The 12,537-nt window shown below is 40.1% G+C and overlaps 1 protein-coding gene across 1 annotated transcript; it reads left to right on the top strand.

The window, feature by feature from the left end:
* Positions 1-1,411: 1,411 nt before the first annotated feature.
* LOC137603895 (high-affinity choline transporter 1-like) lies at positions 1,412-9,123 on the top strand (the record flags this gene model as incomplete). The annotated part of the gene is made up of 8 exons (XM_068327734.1): positions 1,412-1,595; positions 2,094-2,210; positions 6,285-6,440; positions 6,524-6,676; positions 6,764-6,903; positions 7,108-7,261; positions 7,769-7,986; positions 8,713-9,123. Coding segments are annotated over exons 1-8 (1,533 nt in total), but the record flags the coding sequence as incomplete, so codon positions are not given.
* Positions 9,124-12,537: the final 3,414 nt, after the last annotated feature.

Here is a 12,537-nt window from a genome sequence, read left to right as displayed (position 1 = left end):
TGCTGGGATCAGCATTACGTTGGTGGTGGGGGACTTCACCATGACAGCTAAAGATAAATCAGCTGACAAAACCAGGATGGGAAAAATATTTAAAATGTATTTAAGTTATTGATAAAGTTTTGAATGAATTAAATAGATCACAGCATAGACCACCTATGTATACTATCAAACTTTTTTTTTTTTTGCTTGATTATAGACATCAGAAGAACTGCAAAGGATTTTTTCTTCTACAGATTGAGTCTCTATTTCAGTTATGGTATGGTCTTTGTCAGAGTAAACTCAGCAGGATGGGAAGGGTAGCTCCAAACAACACCATGAACATTAAATACCTCAATTTATGGCTGGATTTAAAGACAATATGTCAAATTTTATCATTCGGATGAACATCATTTTTGAAAAAAGGATGTGAAACATATACTAACATGTTAGTCAATGAATAGTTGGGCTTTCTATAACTAATCTGCACATGTCATAATAATTTTGTCCCTTTTTACTCCAAATTCGTGATGGTTTTATTACATTTACAACAGTTAGACATGCATTAATGAGTAGATAGAGAGTTGTTTGAATTTTACTAAATATCATTTTCCATAAAACAAGTGTCTGTGGCACATGCAGTCAGTCTGTTTGGACCGCCACATGAACCAGCCCTGCTGTCCTTGGCTAACTACCAGATTCCTTTATTTGCGTGAATCTCTGTTTAACTGTTCTGCTGTATCAGTTTGTCATTCATCTGCAGACAGGACAGAAAGAATCTAATCCCTATTACCTCATAAAGCATTCCTCACTCAAGATTACAGAAACTTTAAGATCTAACTGAATTCCTTGGATGGATTGATTTTTTCAGTGGCCACAGATTTACACCATGAACGCACACAGACAAGATTTGATACCAGAAAAAGGTTTGGACTGAGTTTCACTCTCTGTGACTGCCTCAGACATTTTTTTAGATGTAGTGACAACGCTGACACACAAAAGCACAACTGCATGCCACAGAGCTTTGGTTGGGCGATTTAATGACCTTGTTTGACTTCTTTCTGCTCTTCCCACAGTAGTTTTCCATTTATTTACTTACACAATTAAAAATAACTGTACTAGTGAATAGTATATTCACTCCAAAAAACTATATTAAGCTGACAACAAGTGTTCTCATTCCTACATACACATATAAACACTCTACCATATGTTGTCATGTCAGTTGTACATTGTTGGTTCTCACTGAAGACATCAAAACTATGAAACAAGATATTTGCAAATGTGAACAACATGCTAGTTAAAATACAGTATGATTAGCATTAATTATTACTATTACTGTCTTGAGGGACAAGCCTTTGTGACGTATTCAGAATTATAAGGTAACTGTCAAACCTTATCCAGCATTGGACAGTGTTCTCTGTTGTGTACTCTGGTCATGGCTGTTAACGTCCCAGGAGTGATAGTGATGGGGGTTTTCTACCTGCTGGTCCTTGGGACTGGAATCTGGGCTTCATTCAAGTCCAAAAGGAAACAGAAGACAAGTGGAGCCACTGGATTGGAGATGGTCCTGCTGGGAAACCGGAGCATTAACATGGTGGTGGGGGTCTTCACCATGACAGGTGAGGAGGGAACAGCTGACGGCTTTGACCGGAGTCACATAAGGTAAACAATGTATGAAATAGTCCATCCATCATCCATCCATCCTTTAAGCCCGCTTCATCCGCTGTCGGGGGGTGCTCAGTCGAATGGGGGTGTGAGGCAGGAGACGCTCTGGGCGCGATGCCAGTGCGCCACAGAGCAACACATACACAAAGGCAAACACGCACTTTTATATCATAGAAAAGTCACTAAACACAAAACAAATGGGAGACAGACCGTGTCCAAGGACAGGGACAAAAATCCACACCAAAATTGAGGATGGGGACAGGCAGGTCAGTATCGGGGTCGATTGGGGGTCAAAAGAAGCTTGGCAACAGGTGAGGAGGTGTGAGAGCAGGAGAAAAAAATCTGACATTTCTTGACTAATGTGGGGGGAAAGCAGACTGTGACATAAATTCCAATAACAACTTTGGATATAGAAGTTTTAACCTGATCATGTGTACTAATCCATCTTTAAGCTACGTGGGTAGGAGGAGCCTTCATTGTTGGCACAGCTGAGATGATGTACACCCCCTCCATGGGACTCACCTGGACAGCTGTGGTGGTCTTTGCTTATAGCTCATCGTTTATTGCTGGTAAGAGATTAAAATATCACAAAAAATGAAGTCTGAATTTAAAAACTGTCTGACACCAGAATCAACACCATAGTAGCAATACTTGTTACACAACTTCATGACGTGACACTAGTTTTAGCCGAACATTCACAGAATACAACTCACCACTGCTGCACAAATGGTTACTGTCCAAAACTAGAAAAAAACAGACTACATTCCCCCTCCGCTCCACAAAGTGGTGGAAATTCTTCCTGTCTATCGCTGCCTCCCTTATAAATATATGCGGCTGGAAGCTGGTGATGTAGGCTGTGTGTCTTTTGATATTTCAGTGTAAGATACATTTTTCTGCACTAAATACAATTTATTATGCAGTTAAGTTGGTGTTTGACTAATGTTAATTTAACTGTGCATTGAACTAATTTCATGTTTGAAGCTGTTGTTTATTGGACATAATATGGTAAGTTTTCCATATTATGTCCAATTTATGTAGTGCCCCTTTTGGCAGTTGCACATTGGGTCTCAGATCTATCTTTATTGGGTTGGCTGCCTTCACCAAGTTTGTTTCAAGTTTATTTGTTCTTATATAGCCCAGATTCACAAAGAATGCCTCAAAGGGCTTCACAATCTGCACATGGACGATATCCCTCTGACCTTTTGTGCACTGCAAGCAGCACAACCTTCACATCGGATAAGGAACAACTCCCCCCAAAACCCTTTTAACAGAGGAAAAAATGGATGGGAGAAACCTCAGGAAGACTAGAGGAGGGACCCCTCTTCCAGGAGTGGACAGACGAAGCAATAGATACCGCATGTACAGATTAACAACACAGTAATAACAATGACAATAACAATAATAAATAAGAACATGTTCTTAATTGCTTGCCTGGTTAAATAAAGGTTAAATAAATAAAATAAATGTATGACAAAGGCACGCTGATCCATCCAGTAGAGAGTCACCACCAGCCGATGAAGCACACAGAGGTCACCGATCAGAGGATCCACCACTCTGAGGACAGACCAGACAGTGCCTAAGTCATTGATCTCAAAAAAGTTATAGTGTATGATTACCCCCTGCCAAAACCCAAAAACCACAGCTGAACCCAATGAGATGGAACCAGACTCCCCTAGTGGATGGTGAAACAGGTCCATTATGTAACTTGTGATATCACCAGCCAAGGAAGCAGACAGAGGTAGCCGACTGCCGATGATCCACCACACAAAGGCCTGAGAGAGAGAACAGGAGAAGGAGGTAGAGAGATGGAGAGAGCAGGGGGAGAGTGGTGCTAGAGGGACCAGAATAGCAGAGGATTAATGGGAGGCAGGGGCCTAACTAAGAAATCCTATGACTCGTCGGTAGGAGTAGGCTAAACCTAAACACTGAGACTGCCACCCCCGATATTACTTATATGTTAGGTAGAACAGATATGTTTTGAGTCTAGATTTAAAGATATCTACGGATTCAGACTGTCTAATATCTATAGGGAGATTATTCCATAGTAAAGGGGCCCGACAGGAGAATGCCCTCTGGCCAGCTGACTTCTTTTTAACTCTAGGAACACACAAGAGACCTGTATTCTGAGAGCGGAGAGCCCTAGTCGGCGTGTAAGGTTTAACAAGATCAGACAGATAAGTTGGAGCAAGCCCGTTCATGGTTTTATACGTCAATAAGAGTACCTTAAAATCGGATCCAACGTGAATGGGGAGCCAATGTAATGCAGCTAATACTGGGGTGATGTGGTCAAATTTCCTAGTTTTAGTTAATGTTCTTGCTGCTGTGGTCTGAACCATCTGAAGGCCCCTAGGACAAGACCGAGGCAACACCGGTAACAGAACAATAATAATAGTAATGATAATAATAATAATCTCCACGGTGCACTGGTGTCGTGCCCGGAGTGTCCCCCGCCCCACGCCCTGAGACTGCCGGGATAGGCACCGGCTCCCCCGCGACCTGCGTTTGCGGATTAAGCGGGTTAGAAGATGAATGAATGAATAATAATAATAATAATAATGATGGATTAGATTTATATAGCGCTTTCTTGTCTGGACACTCAAAGTCGCTTGCATTGGATCCATTATTCATTCACACCTCATTCATACTTGGTGGTGGTAAACTACGTACGTAGCCACAGCTGCCCTGGGGCAGACTGACCGAGAACATTACAATAGTCAAGTCTAGAGGACACAAAAGGCATGAATTAGAATCTCTGCATCAGCCATAGTTAGAGAGGACCTAATTTTGGAAATATTACGTAGATGAAGAAGGCGATCTTTGTCACCTCTTTAATATGCTGGTCAAAGGAGAGGGTTGAATCTAACGTTACTCCAAGGTTCTTGACTGTTGAACTTTGGGTTATAAAACAGTTATCTACAGAAATTGTTAGTTGCTCAAATTGGTTTCTATGTCGGGCAGGGCCAATGATTAACATCTCTGTTTTGTCTGGGTTTAGGAGCAAGAAATTACTGGACATCCAACTATTCACGGCAGAAAGACAGGCCTCTAGTTTAATTAATTCAGATCGATCATCTGCTTTTATGGGCATGTAAAGTTGTGTGTCATCAGCATAATAATGGAAACTTATTCCAAAACTGCATATAATTTGACCAAGAGGTGCAACATACAGGGAAAATAACAGAGGACCAAGTACAGACCCCTGAGGTACGCCATATATGACGTCGGAGAAGGCAGAAGTTTTATTATTGTAGGAGACACATTGAGTCTTATCAGATAGATAAGATTTTAACCAAGCAAAAACTAACTCACAGACACCAAACTGTCTCTCCAGTCGGTCAAGGAGTATACAGTGATCTATAGTGTCAAACGCTGCACAAAGATCCAAAAGTAAGAGAACAGAAGTGGCATCAGAGTCCAGATTTAATAGGATCATTTACAACTTTGGTAAGTGCTGTTTCAGTGGAATGGCCGGCCCAAAAAGCTGATTGGAATGGTTTGAAAAGGCTGCTAAATGATAAATAATCTAAGAGCTGTTGAGATACTACCCTTTCTAGTACTTCAGATAGGAATGGAAGGTTAGAAACTGGTCTATAATTACTTAAAGATAAATAATTATGGACCCGTATCTGTATCATGTTTAGACCACAGTTGCTCAGGGACCTGACGCAACGTGTCTTCTAACAATGTGTTGCCAGAGTCAGTTTCAGGTGTCTCTGGTGTGCTCAATATTGGAGTTGTAACTACCTGTGGCACAGCTGTCATGTTGGTGACCCATTCAACTTAAACATGGTTTTGTCGTCTGAGACGTATATAGACAGATTATCTGTTTTCCCCCAATTTATCTTACCAGTTTTCATAATGGGTCCCAGATCTTTTGATTCACATTTCTCATTCATCAATAGGGTGATGTGTGGACTGAATTCTGGTAAATCGTACCATTGTGCAACGAATGAGTTTGGCTCTACATTCATAGCTGCCCCTTTTGGTCCAGTTACTATGGAATTAGTTACCTCCTTAAAAACCCAAGGTCTTAGCTGTCCCATGGTCAGTGCATTTATATCAGGTTGTGTTATGAGCTGTCAGCATATGCAACACTAAATTCATACACATCGCTAAGCAATATTTGGCGTGACTTTCTACACCGCTGCTGCACTTCCGCATGTGACGTCTGATGCGGATAGAGAGAGAGTGAGATCGTTGCTACTTATCATCCATTCACACCCATTATCCTTCAACATGGTCTCTTTTGCAGACACTCCAAGAGTCCTTGCCCGCACAGTCTTCACGTCCCCCAAAGCCAGCAATCTGCCAACAGTAGCTTCCTTAAAAGTTGTGATCCACCTTCAGGTCCCAGCTGCCGAGGGTTTGCCATGGGATGTAATGTCCCTGGGCCCCCTTGATTAAGATTGGAGCCAAAACATCAAATTAACAGGACTGCAGTCGAAAACGGTGACACTCCTCCATTATGCCCACAAACAGAACCACTGCCGTCAATCAAGAATAAAAAAGGAGAGGGCAGCTGTCTGTGACCACCACTTTAAAAGCCATTGTCTAGTAATCCTTCATTCTGTGACTATCTAATTTTTCTAACCATGGCTTGTTGAGGGTTTTTTTTTGGTTTATTTGTTTTTTCGTCATTGAAGGAGGTCTGGTGTTTGCCAAACAGATGAGAGAAAGGAACTTCATGACGATGCTGGACCCATTCCATTTCAAGTATGGGAAAGAAATAACATCTGTACTGAGTCTGGCTTCACTTTTTACTGATCTGACCTGGGTACCCGCAACACTAATTTCTTTAGGTACATGACACACACAGTGAAGTTACAGATATTTATTGTAAATCACTGTTAATACAATTTTACTGACATATTATATCTGACAGGTGGAACCATGAGTGTAGTTTTGGATCTGTCCTTCACTCTTTGTGTCTGGATCTCTGCTGCTGTCATCATCACCTACACCCTGATGGGAGGTCTCTACTCTGTGGCCTACACAGATGTTATACAGCTGGTCCTCATATTTGTTGGTTTAGTGAGTTTGTTATCATTTCATTTTTTTTAGGCAACCCTTAAACCTTTGAGGTGTGGGCTTCATTTACAATATTATTTGTCTCTGCAGAAAGTCTGTATTCCATTTATTTTGATGAATCCTTCTACCTTGGACATCAGTCAGACTCTGATGAACAACACCTTAAACGCTCCCTGGATTGGTCAACCAGAGATGAAGAAGATCTGGATCATGATTGATGACTTCCTTTTCTTGGTATGGTAGCTGCACTAATCTTTTGTCAGCAATACATAAATGTAGACAATTCAGTATTCATGTCAACATAAAGTAGAAATTATCTTCCAGACAATCTTCCAATTTATTTCAAATTGAATCTTTTTTTTTCAAACAAGTAATTGAAGTATTTGTACGAGGATGATTCTATATTTCCACTGAACAGCTAACTCGTTTATTTTAAAGGCACTGGGGGGTGTTGGATATCAGAGTTTCCACCAGAGGATCTTGTCAGCCTCAACCCCAGCTACGGCCAAGATCTCATGCATTACTGCTGGATTTTTCATACTTATCTTTGGCATACCCCCTGCTCTGATTGGGGCAGCAGCTGCATCCACAGGTAATTTGGATGTGTCTTGTATTTGTTTTTCATACCTTTCACAGCCTGGAGTCAAACTCTAACCTGAGAATAGTAAGGAGACCTTTGGTAGACCTTTCGAGCAGTTGTCAAGGTTGACCTGACCGGTTCTTAGACACAAGGGCAACATATTTGGTTGTACAATGGCTCGAGACAAAGAAATCCAATTAAGCGTTGCCATGTCGACCATTCTCGGGATCCAGTATTCACACAGATGTTGTTCCAAAGTTAATGGAATGTGTCCACAACTTCAAGACGTTGCTCATCTAGGAAGAGTTGATAATACGGTCTGCAGTCAATTGAGTGGGCTGCACCTTGGCATCTACTGGATCTGAGCAAAGGATTGGATGTTTAGTCAGACGTTTCTCTCATGAAAGAAAATATTGGTTTAATAATTTCCTGAAACAAACCTGAACTTGCAACATAAATACTGAGAGCTACATAACACTTCTTTGTTTTTTTCTTTCCTCTTACATTTCAATGTCTCAGACTGGAACCAGACCACCTATGGTTCTCCATCTCCGTATGAACGTGGAGAGGCAGCTATAGTTCTCCCCATCGCCCTGCAGCACCTCACCCCACCCTTCATCTCCATCATTGGCATTGGATGTATAGCTGCTGCTGCAATGTCATCGGGTGATTCAGCTTTGCTCTCTGCCGCTTCTGTCTTCAGCTCCAACATTTACAAAAGTTTCCTGAGACCTCAGGTATGAAAATAGAATTTTGTCAACATTTTGACCATACTCGTCCAATTCCTCTTCTAAACATTACTTATCAAAGGAAGTCAATCAAAGTCTGCTAGACACGTTAGTGGAAAAGTGGAGAGATGACTACTATTATAAACATGTCCTACGCAATAATGAGCTCCTGTGTTTTCACTTCAGCAGTTTGTCTGAATGTAATCAGATATGGTCACAGTTTGCAGATTGAACAGAACACCACATTGTTTGGTGTCAAAAATGTCTACAATTCTCTCACTTTTTTCATAAACTGCCTGTTAACCGGAGAAATCCTACTTTAACACACATTAAATGTGGTTCAATCAGTCAACTGTCCTCCCCACTGAGATCTGGACATTTGGATGTTACAGAAAACAGGATCAAGACTGTAACCAGATGGAAGAACTCACAAGTTCACATTTTTATTCATCTATTTTTATATTATACAATTTTAACAGGGTTTCACAGCAAAATATATGTTGCATAATTCATAGTTCACAACACTCACCTGTTTTTCACATTTATTCTGTCTTTCATGATACTAAGTTAAAGATATAAATATATTCTTAAATAGGTAACTAAAAGAAATCACACATCCAGAATCAAATCAATGGTGTTTTCTTTTAAAGTTCTGTGTGAAAAACTGACCCTGATTTTCAAAAAAATCCGGGTCACTGATAACTTCAACTTCTTCTTCTTTGCTGTCTTCTTTAGGCATCAGAGAGAGAGATTCAGTGGGTGATCTACACGTCTGTGGTGGTTGTAGGTGTGGTTGGTTCAGCACTCACCAACTTGAAAAATAGTGTCTTCCTGTTCTGGTTCATTGGAGCTGAAGCAGCCTTCATCATAGTCTTCCCACAACTCTTCTGTGTCCTCTATTTTAATATCTCCAACAGTTATGGTGCTCTAGGTGGGGTATTGGTGGGAGTGGCATTAAGACTGCTGAGTGGAGACCCAACAATAGGATTAGAACCAGTCCTACATTTCCCAGGATGCACTCTGGAGGATGGCGTTTATGTCCAGTATTCTCCAGTTAAGACCATCTCCATGCTGTCTTCCATTGCTGCCATCTTGTTGTTCTCCTACCTGGCTTCTGTCCTCTTCAACAAAGGTGTTCTACCTGAGAAGTGGGATGTGTTCAAAGTGAAAGCCCAGCACTCACCAGTACCACTGTCACCAGTAGGTGGCGCCACAGAGGAGAAAGAGGATGACAGATTGGCTAGCACAGACTCTCAGAACACCTATTAATGATGTTAGTCATTGTAATACACTCCAGTTGGGTTGGCAGACTCTACAGACCTGAGGAAGTGGGGGGAGAGTAGGTGAGTTGTCAAGACAGGAAGTCGTCAAACAAGTTGGCTCTAGCTGACGTGTCTTTGTTCAATGCCAGCTTTTGACAAACAATGTAACGCCCACATAAAAACCACTGCTGTCGGTGATGTTCCTTTTCTAATTGTCTGTTTTTCAATATGTTTCTGTATGTGTTCATTTTATCTGTGCTTTGGGATTTTCCACCTTCCAGTAGGTCTGTTTATGGTCTGTTTCCCTTATGTAAAATAGAGTAGTTGTGGGTTTGATAACTGACTAAAAAGTAAGGTGATGACATGAGTCCAACAGTGTTTTCTTTTCTTTTTTTTATCATTATTAGTACTATGGCAAAAGGGACAAGAGATCACAGTAAGGCAGTCTGAGATGATGTGTGAAGAACAGAATTTATGGTGGAACATGCATTTGTGGCTCCAAACTCTCATCTTCTGTTCAGAGACAGAAATAATATTCCATGGTCCGCAACTGAAATGTAAAGTGGGACAGACCAGAACTCTCCGGTCTTCAGATATCCTGGCAACATGTTTGTTTATTCCAGAAACAGCACAATGAAAAGAGGAAAGTTGAAGCCAAGATGATCCATCTACAAAAAATTGAAGAAGAAGAAAAGGTATTTTGTCATTGAAAATGCAGTTATTTCTGGATGAAGGATGATGGATGGTGATGGACAAAGAGCAGAAGAGAGCAGTGGTGATAGATGTGGTGTTCCAGCTGATGCCAACATCAGGAAGAAGGAACACAAAAAGATTGAGAAGTATCAAGGGTTGAAAGAACAGCTGGAACAGATGTGGAAGGTCAAGGTTAATGTGGTCCCCGTGGTAGTAGGAGCACTTGGGGCAGTGACCCCCAAACTGGAAGAGTGGCTCCAGCAGATTCCTGGAACAACATCTTAAGCCTCAGTCCAGAAGAGCGCAGTCCTAGGAACAGCTAAGATACTGACAGAACCCTCAGACCCCCAGGGGGCTGGTGTATGTATATATATATATATATATATATATATATATATATATATATATATATATATATATATATATATATATATATATATATATATATATATATATATAAAATCAGTTACTGCATGTATGGCACTCCATATAATATATTGTGCACTAACCCTGCCCTATCTGAACTACTGTGCTGAAGTCTGGGGAAACATGTTTAAAAGTGGCTTGCAACCTTTATTCCTGACCCAGAAAAGAGCCTTGAGAATTATTCATAATGAACTTTATAGAGCTCACACAGACCACTTATTTATAAAATCTAAACTACTGAAAATACATGACATCATCAGCTATAAAACTGTACAACGTAAGTATAAAGCCGCCAATAACAATTTACCTCAAAACATACAATCGCAAATACAGATTAATGAATCCAGCTACCAACTGAGACAAAACACAGCATTTTCATTTGTACAGAAAATACAGAACTGACAAGGGTTTTAAAAATACATTAATAAAAAAATCTGGTTCTACATCGTCTTCCATTGAGTCCGCTGTATAATGTACTAAAATAGTACAATACCAGATTTATACATGTTTAGGTCACCAAATCAGTTAATACAGAAGTAGATCATACCAATATCCGTTAGTACCCGTAATCAATCCAATAGACCATAAAAAAAGTTTTTTTGCAGATGTTTCACCTTCTCAATTCCGAGAATTGAAGAAGTCTCTTCAAGAAATATCTTCAAGACGTCTCTTCTTAATTTCCCTTCTTAATTTCCCTTCGGGGATCAAACCAGTATATAAAATTTAAAAGAAAATTAAATTAAAAATGAGAGCTGAAACGTCTTGAAGAAACTTTCTTAAAGTCCAATGGATTGACAGCTTTGGAAAACCGCGACCTAGATAAATGAGAACCTACACAGACATCAATATCCATTATTCAGTGCAATCCTGTAATAACATGACATATTCAGAGTTAAAGCTAAGACGCTGTTGTTATTATTCAAGTCAAACATATCTCATTTATTTTCACACAGGTAACTAATAATTTTGCCAAGCACTTTTTATTTTACCATTTTTTCTGTCTGATTTTTTCCCACCTGGACAGAGTTGTCACGTTTCTCCTGTGTCACCTGTATATCGTCTTACTGTCACTCATTTATTTATGGTATTTACGATTTGTAATTTCATTTGAATTCCCTAGCTCTGCCCCTCCTACTGTGTTCACTATAACTCAGCTACCCTCTGGCTAACGCAAACACCAGACCCATGTCTGTTCAGTGATTTATGGATTTATTTATTTTGTATACTGTTTGCATTCATATTTCCTTTAAATATTCTGCAGTAAAATTTCTGCCTTCATGCGGTTTCAGTTTTGTTCCTTTTGTAATTGAAACATAACTCTATGGGTTCTTTTCTCTTTACTGTTTTAACTATAGAATATAGACTATTATTCATTAACAGTACTCACTACTCAAGCTGAAAGTAATAAGAACAAAATGTAAACAAATTTCTAGCTTTATTCACTTGCTTCAATAATCATGTGACACACATATAAATGCATCAATAACTGGAGGGATTTTCTCATTCATTAAGCTCCTCTGTGTTTTCCTGATAAAACTTCTCTCTGTTGGACAAATCAAGGTTGAAATAAAATCTGCTCTAGACTAAAGAGTGACACAGCCTGTTCCGTTTTGGAATGGATGGTATGTGAGCAGAGAGCTGTCAATTGTTATTGTACCTCGTAAGTCTATAACTGGCATTTCTGAAGTTGATGGCAACCAGTTTTTAGACCTGAGGGCCTTGAAGGATGTCTCCTGGAATGTAATCAGACATCCAAATCATTCAGACATCAATGATCCAGGAAGACAGTCAACCAGTCCATCATGGCTGTTAACGTCCCAGGAGTGATAGTGATGGTGGTTTTCTACCTGCTAGTTCTTGGGACCGGAATCTGGGCTTCCTTCAAGTCCAAAAGGAAACAGAAGAAAAGTGGAGCCACTGGGATGGATATGGTCCTGCTGGGAAACCGGAGCATCAACTGGGTGGTGGGGATCTTCACCATGACAGGTGAGGAGGGAACAGCTGACAGAACTACAACTGAAGTTGAGCATTTGTTGGGTTTAACTCCCCTTAACTACACGTAAACCACTCTTGTTCATGTACAAACACAGAGATGGCTCATCTTCCATCATTGTTGATGCAATTAAAGATAAAAACTTAAGAATTCATTAACTTCCATTTGAAATGACATATGCAATAC

The sequence above is a fragment of the Antennarius striatus genome, chromosome 11 (assembly GCF_040054535.1).
Source record: "Antennarius striatus isolate MH-2024 chromosome 11, ASM4005453v1, whole genome shotgun sequence".
In the NCBI taxonomy this organism is placed as follows: domain Eukaryota; kingdom Metazoa; phylum Chordata; class Actinopteri; order Lophiiformes; family Antennariidae; genus Antennarius; species Antennarius striatus.
This window is presented reverse-complemented; position numbering and strand designations above follow the sequence as displayed.